Raw genomic sequence first — 11,882 nt, forward strand, 5'->3', positions numbered from 1 at the left:
GTTGGCGTGATTAAAGGGTGAATATGGCCTTGACCCTTTTTAGTATTAGCTACGGTTTGTGTTCTCACGGCAAGTGGTGACTCGCAGAGTCCTAGTTTCCCCCCTAGTCTCGAACAGACACTGTATCAACTTCTGTGAAGAAGGATTAGTTTGCTTTACCGTAAATAGTTGGATAAGGATGAATGATTGTACGCCGGTTTTGCTATTTCCTTCGCTATCTCTTTAAGGAAACATCCACTCCCACTAATCGACTGATTCGTGACGTAGCCTTTCGCGCTGGTGTGTTAATCCGGAGAAGAAACGCAGCCTATACCATTGTGGGGAGATGTGCGGCAGTGGTTGGTAAATTTGAAACTTCCAGGGTTTGCAACATATACGATTGGAAACCCCGAACCTCCCACTGGTTGGCCTGCAATAACGTTAATTTACATCCGCTCTCGAATTTAAAGAAACGGACGGGGATTGCTGTGGATGACTGACTCCGTTGTGAAGTTTGGAACTGCCGCAACTAAGTCCATACTGCACCAATTCCTGAAGTATTTGCGACTAAGTATTGGGCGTGCTAATTACGCAGAAAACTAAAAACATCGTTTGCAAGCGATCGGGAATCGAATGACTCCCTTTTGGGGGAGTCCCAAGTTATCCGTTATTATGGAAAAGATCTGCTGATGCGAATTCGTCAAACACCAGGTTTCTCCGAAGTCTCGATTCAAAGGTCTGGGGCCAAAGTCGAAGCGCCAGCCAGCCAGCATCAACTCACCTGCTAACACTGCTGATGAATTTAGTCTCAATGAGCCTGGGTGGACGTAACGCCGGATCTGTACTATAGGAGGTGGTCTCCTTTCTTCAACGGCTTCGAGCCTACGTTTAATAACCTACCTAAAATGGGAGCTCAGAGAAACGGCTTCAAAAGAGAAAGTTACATTCTTTCAGTTGATGTTGGTACAACATCTATACGATGTCACATATATGACAAGAATGCTGTAATAAAAGGATCGTGCTCCAAAAAGGTAAAGTCTAAGTTAACTGTGGGTAATTAAAAAAAAAAAAAAAAAATCTATGCTGAATTTAATGTGGAGTCATACAACAACATAGTGTGTTGTGGGGTTAGTCTTGGTCATGCTATCAATGTGATCTTTGTCTTGTACGCCGTGTGCAATGATTTTTGACCCTGTATTCCCTAGTGAACGAGGCTAAACGACTGCGTGCGTTTTTGTTTTTGTAGGTGACCCTAATGTACCCTGAGCCGGGCTGGGTCGAGATGGACCCCGAAGATTTGTGGCAGAACTTCGTTGCCGTCATCAAGGGCGCCGTGAAAGGTCTGCATTTCCTGTGCAAGACCAATGCGGATTTACTAGCCTCAATATCCGATTTGCGGTGTCCCGCTAGTTGGCTATTTGTCTTACGAGTTGAATTAAGCCTTTTTGAGATCAAAGATTTGCACCTTACTAGTCCATTCATTTCGAGGCACGTGTTTTTGTACTTGCATCAGAAACCTTACCATTTGTACAGGGTAACGACGAGTCACACTACACACAGTCACACGGCTTCCCGTATTTCCCCAGTCAGTGTTCCAGCGCGAGAATGATAGTAATGTTGACTAGAGTATAGGTTACTGCAGTCTTTACAGTTGATATGAAAGAATAAAGTAGATGGGTGTCGTGGTTTTTTTTGTACAGTGCAAAAACCACGAAAGTCAATATTAAGTATTTTAGTTTTTTTTGCTAAATAAGAAAAGAAATATGTTCGCAATCGGGTGAGACAGTTTTACTCATTTCAAGATTTGCCAATGGGCTAAGGCAATTTCACTTGTCGGGCAAAAAGTAACTTAAAACTAGCTAGTATTTTGTACTCGAGAGAAAAAAAAAGATTTAAAGTCTCATCACAGGACTAAAACACCTGTTAAGTCAAGGATTTTTTGTGTCCATGTTTTGTTACTTTAACCTCATTTTAACGTGTATGTTTGGACCGTGGTTAGATGCGCTATGGGTTTGGACAAGAATTCTGGAGTGGAGGTGACAAAACAAGGTCTCATTTTGCGTGTAATGGATGGTTCCTGTCCCCTAAAGGCTGACGAGAGTTTCTCTTCCCCCTCGACGGTTAGATTCGGGTTTGCAGATGGGACAGATGGAAGCCCTGGGGATCTCAACACAGAGGTCAACTTTCACCACCTGGGACAGGTGAGCATGAACAGGTGTACATGCAAAAACGCTTGACTGTGTGTTTGTATGTGGACTGGGGATAGGGGGATTCCATGGGCCCTGACTGAAAAAAAAAATTAGATCGTAGGATTTTCTGGGGTGAGATCTTTTCATGGGGCCCAAGATCCCTGGTGGTGGTGTTTGAGTAAGTAGCGGGGCTGCTAGATAGCTTGTCACTCAGACACTGTCCAGTGTTTGCTTTGCATGATTTTGCATTTTTTTCTCGTGCTCTTGGAGTATGTTAGCTCTGCGTTGCATTAAAAATAAAAGTCTACTTTAAATAAAGTCTAGTTTACGTTTGGCTTTATTTTCCGAGGTCTGCTCAAAGTGAGGCCAAATGGAACTTTCCCTCTTTCGTTTCCCTGCAAAGCATTTCGAGGGATTTTGATTATGTTTTCGCCAAGCGCACCAGGGATTCCTGCGTTATCTCTCTAGAACCGATTATCTCGTGTCGATAACACACAACCTCACTCGGTTGTCAAAACTGGCACCGGATCAGCTCAAGTACCTTTAAATGCAAGTCTACAGCGATCACAGTGAGAGTAGGAAACTGTAAAAGGCTGGTTAGAGATTATTTGAATAATGTCGCCGCTCAAAAATTGTGCCGAATCTTCCCAAACGTTGAGCATTTTTGTTAACGATTGGGCGATTAAACACACCCCTACTGTGGACAGCTGCGCACCTGTTTGCGTGTGTGTGTGCCTGTGTGTGCACAGGTGTGTGTGCAGATGTCTATCTGTGGACAGGTGTGATTTTTTTTTTTGTGGGCGTGTGTGTCTGCTAGCCCGTAATGATACATTCTTTGGATTCCCCCCTGCAGGAAGACCGGCAGGCCATTTCACAACTTCATCAGCTGGCAGGACCTCCGGGCCTCCGAGCTCGTGGGGACCTGGAACAGGTCCTGCACCATGAAGGTGAAGGGTGTGTGTGTGTGTAACGTTGAGGTTGTGTTCGTGTGTGTGTATGTGTGTGTGTGTAACTCTGGGGTTGTGTTAGTGTGTGTGTGTGTGTGTGTGTAACTTTGAGGTTGTGTTAGTGTGTGTTTGTGTAACTCTGGGGTTGTGTTAGTGTGTGTGTGTGTAACTCGGGTTGTTTTAGTGTGTGTGTAACTCTGGGGTTAGTATGTGTGTGTGTATGTGTAACTCTGGGGTTGTGTTAGTGTGTGTGTGTGTGTGTGTGTGTGTGTGTGTGTGTGTGTGTGTGTAACTCTGGGGTTGTGTTAGTGTGTGTGTGTAACTCTGGGGTTGTGTTAGTGTGTGTGGAACTCTGCGGTTGTGTTAGTGTGTGTGTGTAACTCTGGGGTTGTGTTAGTGTGTGTGGAACTCTGCGGTTGTGTTAGTGTGTGTGTGTAACTCTGGGGTTGTGTTTCTGGCTGCAGGCAGTTCATGGGGTGGCGAAGGTGCTGCACGTCCTCACCAGACAGAAGCGCTTCCACGCAGCGAGCCTGGTGGTGTTCTCCACCCAGCACGTTACCTTGCGCCTGGCCTGGGTCCTGCAACACTGCGCACAGGTGCGTGTGTGTGTGTGTGTGTGTGCACATGTCGGCGTGTGTCTGCGTGTGTGCATTTGAGTGTGTCTTGTTATCTGTCCTATATAAGCACTAGGTGTGTGTGTGTGTGAGTATGTGTGTGTGTGTGTGGGTCCGCGATTGCGTGCGTCTTGTTACTTGTCCAATAAAAGCCCTCGGTGTGTGTGTGTGTGGTGTGTGTGTGTGTGTGTGGTGAGTGTGTGTGTGTGTGTGTGTGGTGTGTGTGTGTGGTGTGTGGTGTGTGGTGTGTGGTGTGTGGTGTGTGGTGTGTGGCCGTGGGCGTGGCCCCTCTGTGCCTGATGAGCTGCTGTTCCCCAGGTGAGGCGGGCGGTGGCCGAGGGGAACTGCTGCTTCGGGACCATCGATACCTGGCTGCTGTACAAGCTTTCAAAAGGTGAGCGAGAGGAGGCGGGCTCACGGCCGGTCACCTGACCAGTTCCCAAGTCTGTGCGATTCACCCATTGGTCGTGTGTGTGTGTGTGTGTGTGTGTGTGTGTGTGTATGTGTGCGTATGTGTGTGTGGGCATGTATGTGTGTGTGCATGCGTGTGCGCGCGTGCATATGTGTGTGAGTGTGTGTGAGTGTTTGTGGTGTGTGTGGCGTGTGCATACGTGTGTTGTGCGCGTGAGTGTGCGTTGGTGCAATGTGTGTGTGTGTGTACATGTGTGTGTGTGTGTGTGTACATGTGTGTACGTGTGTGTATGTGTGTGTGAGTGTTTGTGAGTGTGTGTACGTGTGTGTGTGTGTGAGTGTGTGTACATGTGTGTGAGTGTGTGTACATGTGTGTGTGTGTGTACGTGTGTGTGTGTGAGTGTGTACATGTGTGTGTGAGTGTGTGTATGTGTGTGTGTGTGTGTGTACATGTGTGTGTGTGAGTGTGTGTACATGTGTGTGTGTGTGTGTGTGTGTGTGTATGTGTGTGTGTGTGTGTGGTATGTGTGTGTGTGTGTGTTTATGTGTGCGTGTGTGTATGTGTGTGTGTGTGTGTGTGTGTGTATGCGTGTGTGTGTGTGCGCGCGTGCGTTGTGTGTTTAATGTTGTTTCTGCTCTGTCGCAGGATCGCTCCATGTCACAGACTATTCCAACGCCAGCACTACGGGCCTCTATGACTCATACCAGGTGAGCCTGTTCTGCACGAGCCTCGCAGAGTTCAGCCTTACCTGAGGCTCTGGTCTTATCTCTCCTCCACCTGCCTGGCCTTTAAACAGTGCGATAACAACCACGGGCTGTGCTGGTGACTCTCTGTGTGTCTGTGATTCTGCGTCTGTGACAGACTCTGTGTCAGTGACTATGATATTGTGTCAGACTCTGTATTTGTGCCTCTGACTCTGTCTGTGACTCTGGCCCGGTCTGACTGTCTCTCTGACCCTGTTTCTGTCACTCTCTCTGTGGTTCGCCGTCTGTGACTTAGTGTCTGTGTCTGTGACTGTGACTTTGTGTCTGTGACTGTGTATGTGCGTGTGTGTCTGTGTCTGTGACTTTGTGTCTGTGACTGTGTATGTGCGTGTGTGTCTGTGACTGTGTATGTGCCTGTGGGTCTATGAGTCTGTATATGTTACTGAGAGTCTGTGACTCTGTCTGTGTCTGTGCCTGTGTCTGTGACTCAGATGTGCTGGAGCGGCTTCCTGTGCTCTCTGATCTCTTTGCCACTGTCCATCTTCCCCACAGTGGTGGACACAGGGTGAGTATCACATGACTTCTGTAGCTCTTCAGTGTCTCTCTGGTTTAAACAGGAAGCAAGTCGTGTTTAAAAAAAAAAAAAAAAAAGTTTTTTTTTTTTATTGCCGTTGCTCAAACGAGGCTTGTGTCCTGGGCATGAACGCTAATGTTCTTTATTGTGAGCGTTTAACATTCTGGGCATTTACATTCACCAGTTAATTAACCATTTTTGGAAGCAGGCTTTTTGGAATGTTGTCTCAGAATTCTAAATCAGTCAGCGTTCTAGAACTCCGCTGCTTTCAGTGACCAGCAGTGATTTGTCACACGCCAGTTAAGAACATATTGTTTGTGACCTTTACACCTTTAAATGGTTGGAAGAAACGGAACCAAACGGTTCAGGCGCGGTTCTCGGGTTGAAGTAACGCGCTGGACAGTTCCCGGGGAAATTAGAGAGGATTAATGCTGTAAAAGGGGGCACAAGCCTTCCCAGGCAGGGGGGGACGACTCGGGTCAGCTCCTCTTTTCTCTCCTTTCAGTCAGAACTACGGCTCGTCTGATCCCGGCGTCTTCGGCGTGCCGATCCCCATCATGTCTGTGGTGAGTCGGCCAGCGCGACTGCGGAGGCCCGCCACCGGAGGCGGAAGGTCTCGGGGTCGGGAAGTAAAATGGTCTTGTGTTCCTTCCTCCCCATCCCCCCCCCCCCCCCATGAACTCAGCCAGCTGATTTCACTAATTAGCTCCTACCCTCTGGCTGAGGAATTGTGCTAATTAGCACAAGGTGATTGGAACAAAAGAGTTTTACTTTCTGGGCCTGGGGTTTTCCCCCTCTGCCTGTGGCAGGTTCTGCAGGGAAGAGCTGTAGGGCGTATTACATCGGGGGGGGGGGGGTAGCTGCTGTTTTTAAGGCTTAACGTAAATGGAAAATAATTCTGGGGGGCGAGGGGGGGGGGGGCAAAAAACACAGGTGACCATGGACAGGTGAGTTTTCACCTACCTGTCTGAGGCAGATGCTTCCTCTGGTTGCTCTTGGTACATAATTTATCTGTGTAGAAGAGATTCTGTCAGGTGGAGGAGGAAGAAGGGAAGGAGGTAGAGGAGGGAAAAGATTAATGGAAAGGTCAGTATCAGTACCATCTGTGTCCCGTAGATGGCAGACCAGCAGGCCGCCATGTTCGGGGAGTGCTGCTTCGACACCGGTGATGTAAAGATCACCATGGGAACAGGAACCTTTATGGATATCAACACCGGGAACAAGCCACATGCTTCTTGGTCAGGTAGACAACTACACTTCCCACAATACCGCAGAGCACTGGCATCCAGCTGATAATAATTAATATGTCTCCTTACACCAAGTGTTTGCCTGCTTCTCATACGCGATTCTTGCAAAACGTTGAGCATTGATTATACATTTTGAATTCACTTTATTATAAATAAAGTTTGATATTTTATCTTCTCGCCAGATGTGTGCAGGTGGCACATGCTTGTTACAAAACATTATTTCTCGCAATAGCTCAGGTAACATTGTCAGTCAAGGGTTTCGTCAACCCCTGCATGTCAGTCTGAGCACCTACCTCTGCTCAGGTGAGGGGCTCAATTGTAAAGCGCTTGTAAAGCCTTATAAATCAGTCCATACCATACATTTTTTTAGCTGTCTTTGTTCTCCAGGGGGTGTGGAAAATTTAAAACTCTTGAGCCAAACCTAAAATGAACTCATCCCTGACACCTGTGTCTCCCTCCTCTTTTAAATTCAAATATGACACAGGTGATTTGTGTTGTTAATGCAGTTATGTGGTTGTTTATGTGCTCTCTCTCTGTCTCTCTCTCTCCTTCTCTCCCCCTCTCTCTCTGTCTGTTTGTCTGTCTATGTCTGTCTGTCCGTCTCTCTCCCTGTCTGTCTGTCTCTCCCTCTCTGTCTGTCTGTCCGTCTCTCTCTCTCCCTGTCTCTCTCTCCCTCTCTGTCTGTCTGTCTGTCTCCCTCTCTCTGTCTCTCCCTGCCTGCCTGTCTGTCTCTCTCCCTCTCTCCCTCTCTCTCTCTCTCTCTGTTCAGGACTCTACCCCCTCGTGGGGTGGAAGATTGGGCCGGAGGTGGTGTTCCTGGCGGAGGGGAACGCCGCGGACACGGGCACCGCCATAAAGTGGGCGTGCGAGCTGGGTGAGAGAGGGGCGGGGCCAGTCTCCACGGAGACATGTAACGCAGAGCGTTGGTGAAAATGATGATGATGATGATGATGGCGACGGTGATGAGGAAGTACGTTTTGAGTGCACCTGTGGTGCACAGAATCGAGTCATTTCATTTTTCCCAGGGGAAAATTTCCGTGGCGTCAACTTCTGTCAAACAAAAAAAAAACTAACTTTTTTTTTTTTTTTGCTTTCAGGCAAGTTCGGCCTGTTTTGCTGAGATAATTACTGTAGTCAAATTACGCCTCATGTAAATGTCGGTCTTTGAATTGTTTGGCATCCTGCCCGGTGCACTCCCGTGACATGCTGCTGTTTTTTTCCCTGGGGGCTGTGAGAGACTAAACTTTTGTCTGTGTCGAGTGTTGCTCTGGAGAAGCGCGGTCTCCTTGGTGACCGTGCTGAAAGGTAACGCGGCGTGTTGTTTGGCAGACCTGATTTCAGACGTACGGGAGACCGCGGCGTTGGCCACCAGCGTGGACGATTCGAACGGGGTGTGCTTCGTCCCCTCCTTCAGTGGCCTGCAGGTGTGTGTGTGTGCGCACGCGTGCGTGTGTGTGTGTGTGTGTGTGTGGAGCAGGTATGAGTCGGTTTGTGCTTGTGAACACGTTCAGAGACTGTTCTGTAAGACATTTCCTTTTTTGTTTTCGTCTTTGCTGCGGGTCTGTCCCTGGTGTTTAGTAAGTGGTGCTTTTTCCATCTATATTCTATTTATTTGTAATATGTAATTCTGTGTGATGTCACACATTCAGGTCATCCTCTCATGTTTTTGTGTGTGTGTGTGTGTGTGTGTGTGTGTGTGTGTGTGTGTGTGTGTGTGTGTGTGTGTGTGTGTGTGTGTGTGTGTGTGTGTGTGTGTGTGTGTGTGTGTGTGTGTGTGTGTGTGTGTGTGTGTGTGTGTGTTGTGTGTGTGTGTGTGTGTGTGTGTGTGTGTGTGTGTGTGTGTGTGTGTGTGTGCGTGTGTGTGTGTGTGTCCCAGGCTCCACTCAATGACCCCAGAGCATGTGCATCTTTCATGGGCCTGAAACCCTCAACAACGAAATGCCACCTGGTCCGTGCCATCCTGGAGTCCCTGGCCTTCCGGTGAGGTGCCGCCTGCCCCCTGCTCCCCCTGTCCTCCTTCTGCTCCTCCTCCCTCTCCTCCCCCCTGTCCTCCTTCTGCTCCTCCTCCCTCTCCTCCCCCCTGTCCTCCTTCTGCTCCTCCTCCCTCTCCTCCCCCCTTTCCTCTCTCCCTCTTTGCTTTGATACGTTGGTGGGTTTTCAGTCTGTAATGCGTGCTGTGCTCTGCTGTGCTGCGTTTGCAGGAACAAGCAGCTCTTTGACATCATGCTACGGGAAACGCGCATTCCCATCACCAGAATCAGGTACTTCCAGTCCGGTTGCCTGCTCTTGTCTTTTTTTAAAATTCCTGAACCCTCCCCAGCACCTCTGTGTTATCGGCAACTACGCATCACCCTGCCAGGACTACCAGCCCCCGTCAGCACTGGCACCGACCAGTGGGACCCATCCATGTTCTAGAACTAACGCCTTAACTTGATGAACCGCCCAGCACCCTCCTGTCAGCTTTTGCATTACTGCCGTTCTGAGAGTAAAGAGTGTGTGTGTGTGTGTGTTTGTGTGTGTGTTTGTGTATGTGTATGTGTGTGTGTGGCGTGTGTGTGTGCATGTGTGTTTGCGCGTGTGTGGTGTGTGCGTGCGTGCGTGTGTGTGTGTGTGTGTGTGTCTGTCCTCAGGGCGGACGGGGGTGTGTGCACCAATGACTTCATCCTGCAGCTGACGGCAGACCTGCTGGGGAGGAAGATCGACCGGCCCAGCCACTTCGACATGTCCAGTCTCGGGGCGGCGTTCGTGGCCGGCTTGCAAGTGGGTAGGTGTCCCTGTCCCCCCCACTGGCCTCCATCAGAGCCCCCACCACACTCCCGTAGCTGTTGTGCATACTCGACTGGTGAAGCAGGGCGTTGCTGCAAAAGAGCATCCGTGCTCAGCGAACCTACCCCGGGTAAATGAAGGCTAAATACATTTTTTGAAAATGAGAAAGTTATTAAGTAGGCAAACTTTTCTCTAAATGTAGTGTACCAGATAATGTACTTTTTATTTCCAGGGGTTTGTGTATTCGGGAGCATACTTTTCAGAAAGTAAACAGACATTTTGGTCCCATAAATGTGACGCGCAGCTTTTCTTTAAATACGCAGCACAGTGTCGCTGATGTTATCCTTCAGCAACGACATTTGAGCATTCCCATGCAAGATTTAAATGCCAACTACGAGGTGTGATGTCATACGACACTTCCACTAGTATGTTTGGAAAATAGTACGGATATTTTTTTTCCATGCGTACTGCATGTTGCTTACTAAACGGTAAGCAATACACAGTATGCTAGTACACAGTGCACGAGACGCAGTCAGTAAGTCTCTCTCTGTCCACACATTTCTCCGGGTCCCTCAGAATAAAGATGCCCGGGAGGGAAAAGGCAAAGCTGGCCAGTTTGCTCACTTGTGCCCCCTGCTGGTCCGTCCCTGCAGGTTTCTGGAAGAGTCGGGAGGAGTTGAAGAGGCTTCGCGGCTCTGACAGGGAGTTCCTGCCGGCGGACCTGCAGGGGAAGTACAGGCCCGTCCTGCAGAGCTGGGAGAGGGCCCTGCAGCGCTCCCTGCAGTGGTACGGCAAGACCTGACCAGCGCCCAGCAGGGAGCGTCAAAAACGCACACGCCGTCATTCCCATCCTGAGCATCTTGAGGGCGGAGCTGGCCCCTGCTTGGGGAATCTGCCCTCGATTGGGCGAGGTGCCCCCTCCGTGAACACCCCCACCCATCTCCTGTTACACCCCTGCAGTGCCAACTGGCAAAATGTTTTCGAAAAAAAAAAAAAAATTTCTTTAAAATTACTGGACGGTATTTGAAATGCTGGAAACGTAACAGCCGTTAGCTACGGACCGTTTGTCTGGATTTCGTCTGCGGAATTTTAAGGTCGCGTTTCTCCACCGTAATGAACGTGTCAGTGTAATGTTTACAGTGATTAATGAATGAATTGTCTGTGCACGGAAGCTACGGTATGAGCGATAAATGTGAGTGAATGAATCGGTGATATCTGTGGAAAAACTGTGGGCAGGGAGCGGGGCCTACTGACATTACTGGAACAAGATAAATGGATCATTCTGGATGTTTCTGTGGTTTGTGTGCGTGCGTGCGGCATAGGAAATCCGAATGAAATCTGAAATCTTATTGCAACACTAGGAAGTGATATCACCCTAATTTGTACTTTCTTTTGTGTCATTTTTCTGCCTGTTTCTGATGATGGGATGCTTGTGAGTTGTGTCTTCAGTTTTGGCGAAACTCTCACAGGTGTTCTGAGGAAAATGGGAACAGTTCTCTCTCTGTCTCTGTCTCTGTCTCTGTCTCTGTCTCTGTCTCTGTCTCTGTCTCTGTCTCTGTCTCTGTCTCTGTCTCTGTCTCTGTCTCTGTCTCTGTCTCTGTCTCTGTCTCTGTCTCTGTCTCTGTCTCTGTCTCTCTCTCTCTCTCTGTCTCTCTCGCGCGCACACACTCTGGCCCCACCTTTGGGCCCGTACTCACAAAATATCCGAGTCACAGTGCTAATCACTTTAGCCTTTTAGCTATGGTGCCTGAGGTTAGAACATGCACAGAGGAACCCTGATGCTGGATCAACGCTCTCTGCTCTGAAACCTCTTGTGAACGTTGGCCTCTGTCATTTGATTCTTAAAATCTGTTTGCACTTCAGAGTGCTGTGCAGTCATGAATTCCTTGCATTATCAGTGACCACCTTTATTATTTATGGAGAAAAAAAATTATTAAAACAGTTTTCATGGTCCATGGTCTCCATTAATGTGGGTAAATGTATCATTCATTGTGAGGCCAGATCGAGAGTTTCCACAGAAGGTTACGATATACCCTTTCGCCTCTAACTCAGTATCCTGCACTACTGACGTATTATATGTGCTGACGACTGAAGACTCACCTCTTCAGGCTGCACCACTCCCCATCCCTCCCTACCTCCCTGTAATCTCTTAAATGACTGTAAGTTTAGGGTTGTAACTAGGTAGCTGTTTCGCAGGTGACTTAGTTAATGCACCTGTCTTAACTACTGCTTGTATTTTTGCATGGACTATGTTGTTGCTGTTCTCGTTTGTGTTAGTGTTAATCAGTTTAACCTTCAGGGTCCAAGCTGAACTATGCGGTTGTTCCCTGCACTTGGACGGGTACTTCTCTCTAGGGTTTTTCGACACACTTGCTCCTGGTTATGGTTATACACTTTGTTGTACGTCGCTCTGGATAAGAGCGTCTGCCAAATGCCTGTAATGTAATGTA

The 11,882-nt window shown here is 48.4% G+C and overlaps 1 protein-coding gene across 1 annotated transcript; it reads left to right on the forward strand.

Annotated features, from left to right (window-relative positions):
* The first annotated feature begins 30 nt into the window (after window positions 1-30).
* Window positions 31-11,385, forward strand: gk5 (glycerol kinase 5). Its single transcript, XM_064341574.1, has 17 exons — window positions 31-1,010; window positions 1,226-1,319; window positions 2,105-2,180; window positions 3,022-3,115; window positions 3,580-3,711; window positions 4,048-4,123; window positions 4,787-4,848; window positions 5,337-5,410; window positions 5,925-5,985; window positions 6,536-6,662; window positions 7,436-7,540; window positions 7,996-8,090; window positions 8,543-8,646; window positions 8,868-8,927; window positions 9,297-9,430; window positions 10,086-10,935; window positions 11,163-11,385. Exons 1-16 carry the CDS (start codon window positions 885-887, stop codon window positions 10,232-10,234), a joined length of 1,569 nt encoding a protein of 522 aa, XP_064197644.1. The 5' UTR covers window positions 31-884; the 3' UTR covers window positions 10,235-10,935; window positions 11,163-11,385.
* The last annotated feature ends 497 nt before the right edge of the window (window positions 11,386-11,882 follow it).

Source organism: Anguilla rostrata, chromosome 6, assembly GCF_018555375.3.
Source record: "Anguilla rostrata isolate EN2019 chromosome 6, ASM1855537v3, whole genome shotgun sequence".
Taxonomy (NCBI): domain Eukaryota; kingdom Metazoa; phylum Chordata; class Actinopteri; order Anguilliformes; family Anguillidae; genus Anguilla; species Anguilla rostrata.

What these genes read in the sequence shown, in the direction of transcription:
- gk5 (XM_064341574.1), top strand. Translation starts at nt 885, where the DNA reads ATGGGAGCTCAGAGAAACGGCTTCAAAAGAGAAAGTTACATTCTTTCA. An exon ending in AAGGATCGTGCTCCAAAAAG is followed by an intron (nt 1,011 to 1,225) that starts GTAAAGTCTAAG and finishes TTGTTTTTGTAG; the next exon opens with GTGACCCTAATGTACCCTGA. An exon ending in CCCACAGTGGTGGACACAGG is followed by an intron (nt 5,411 to 5,924) that starts GTGAGTATCACA and finishes CTCTCCTTTCAG; the next exon opens with TCAGAACTACGGCTCGTCTG.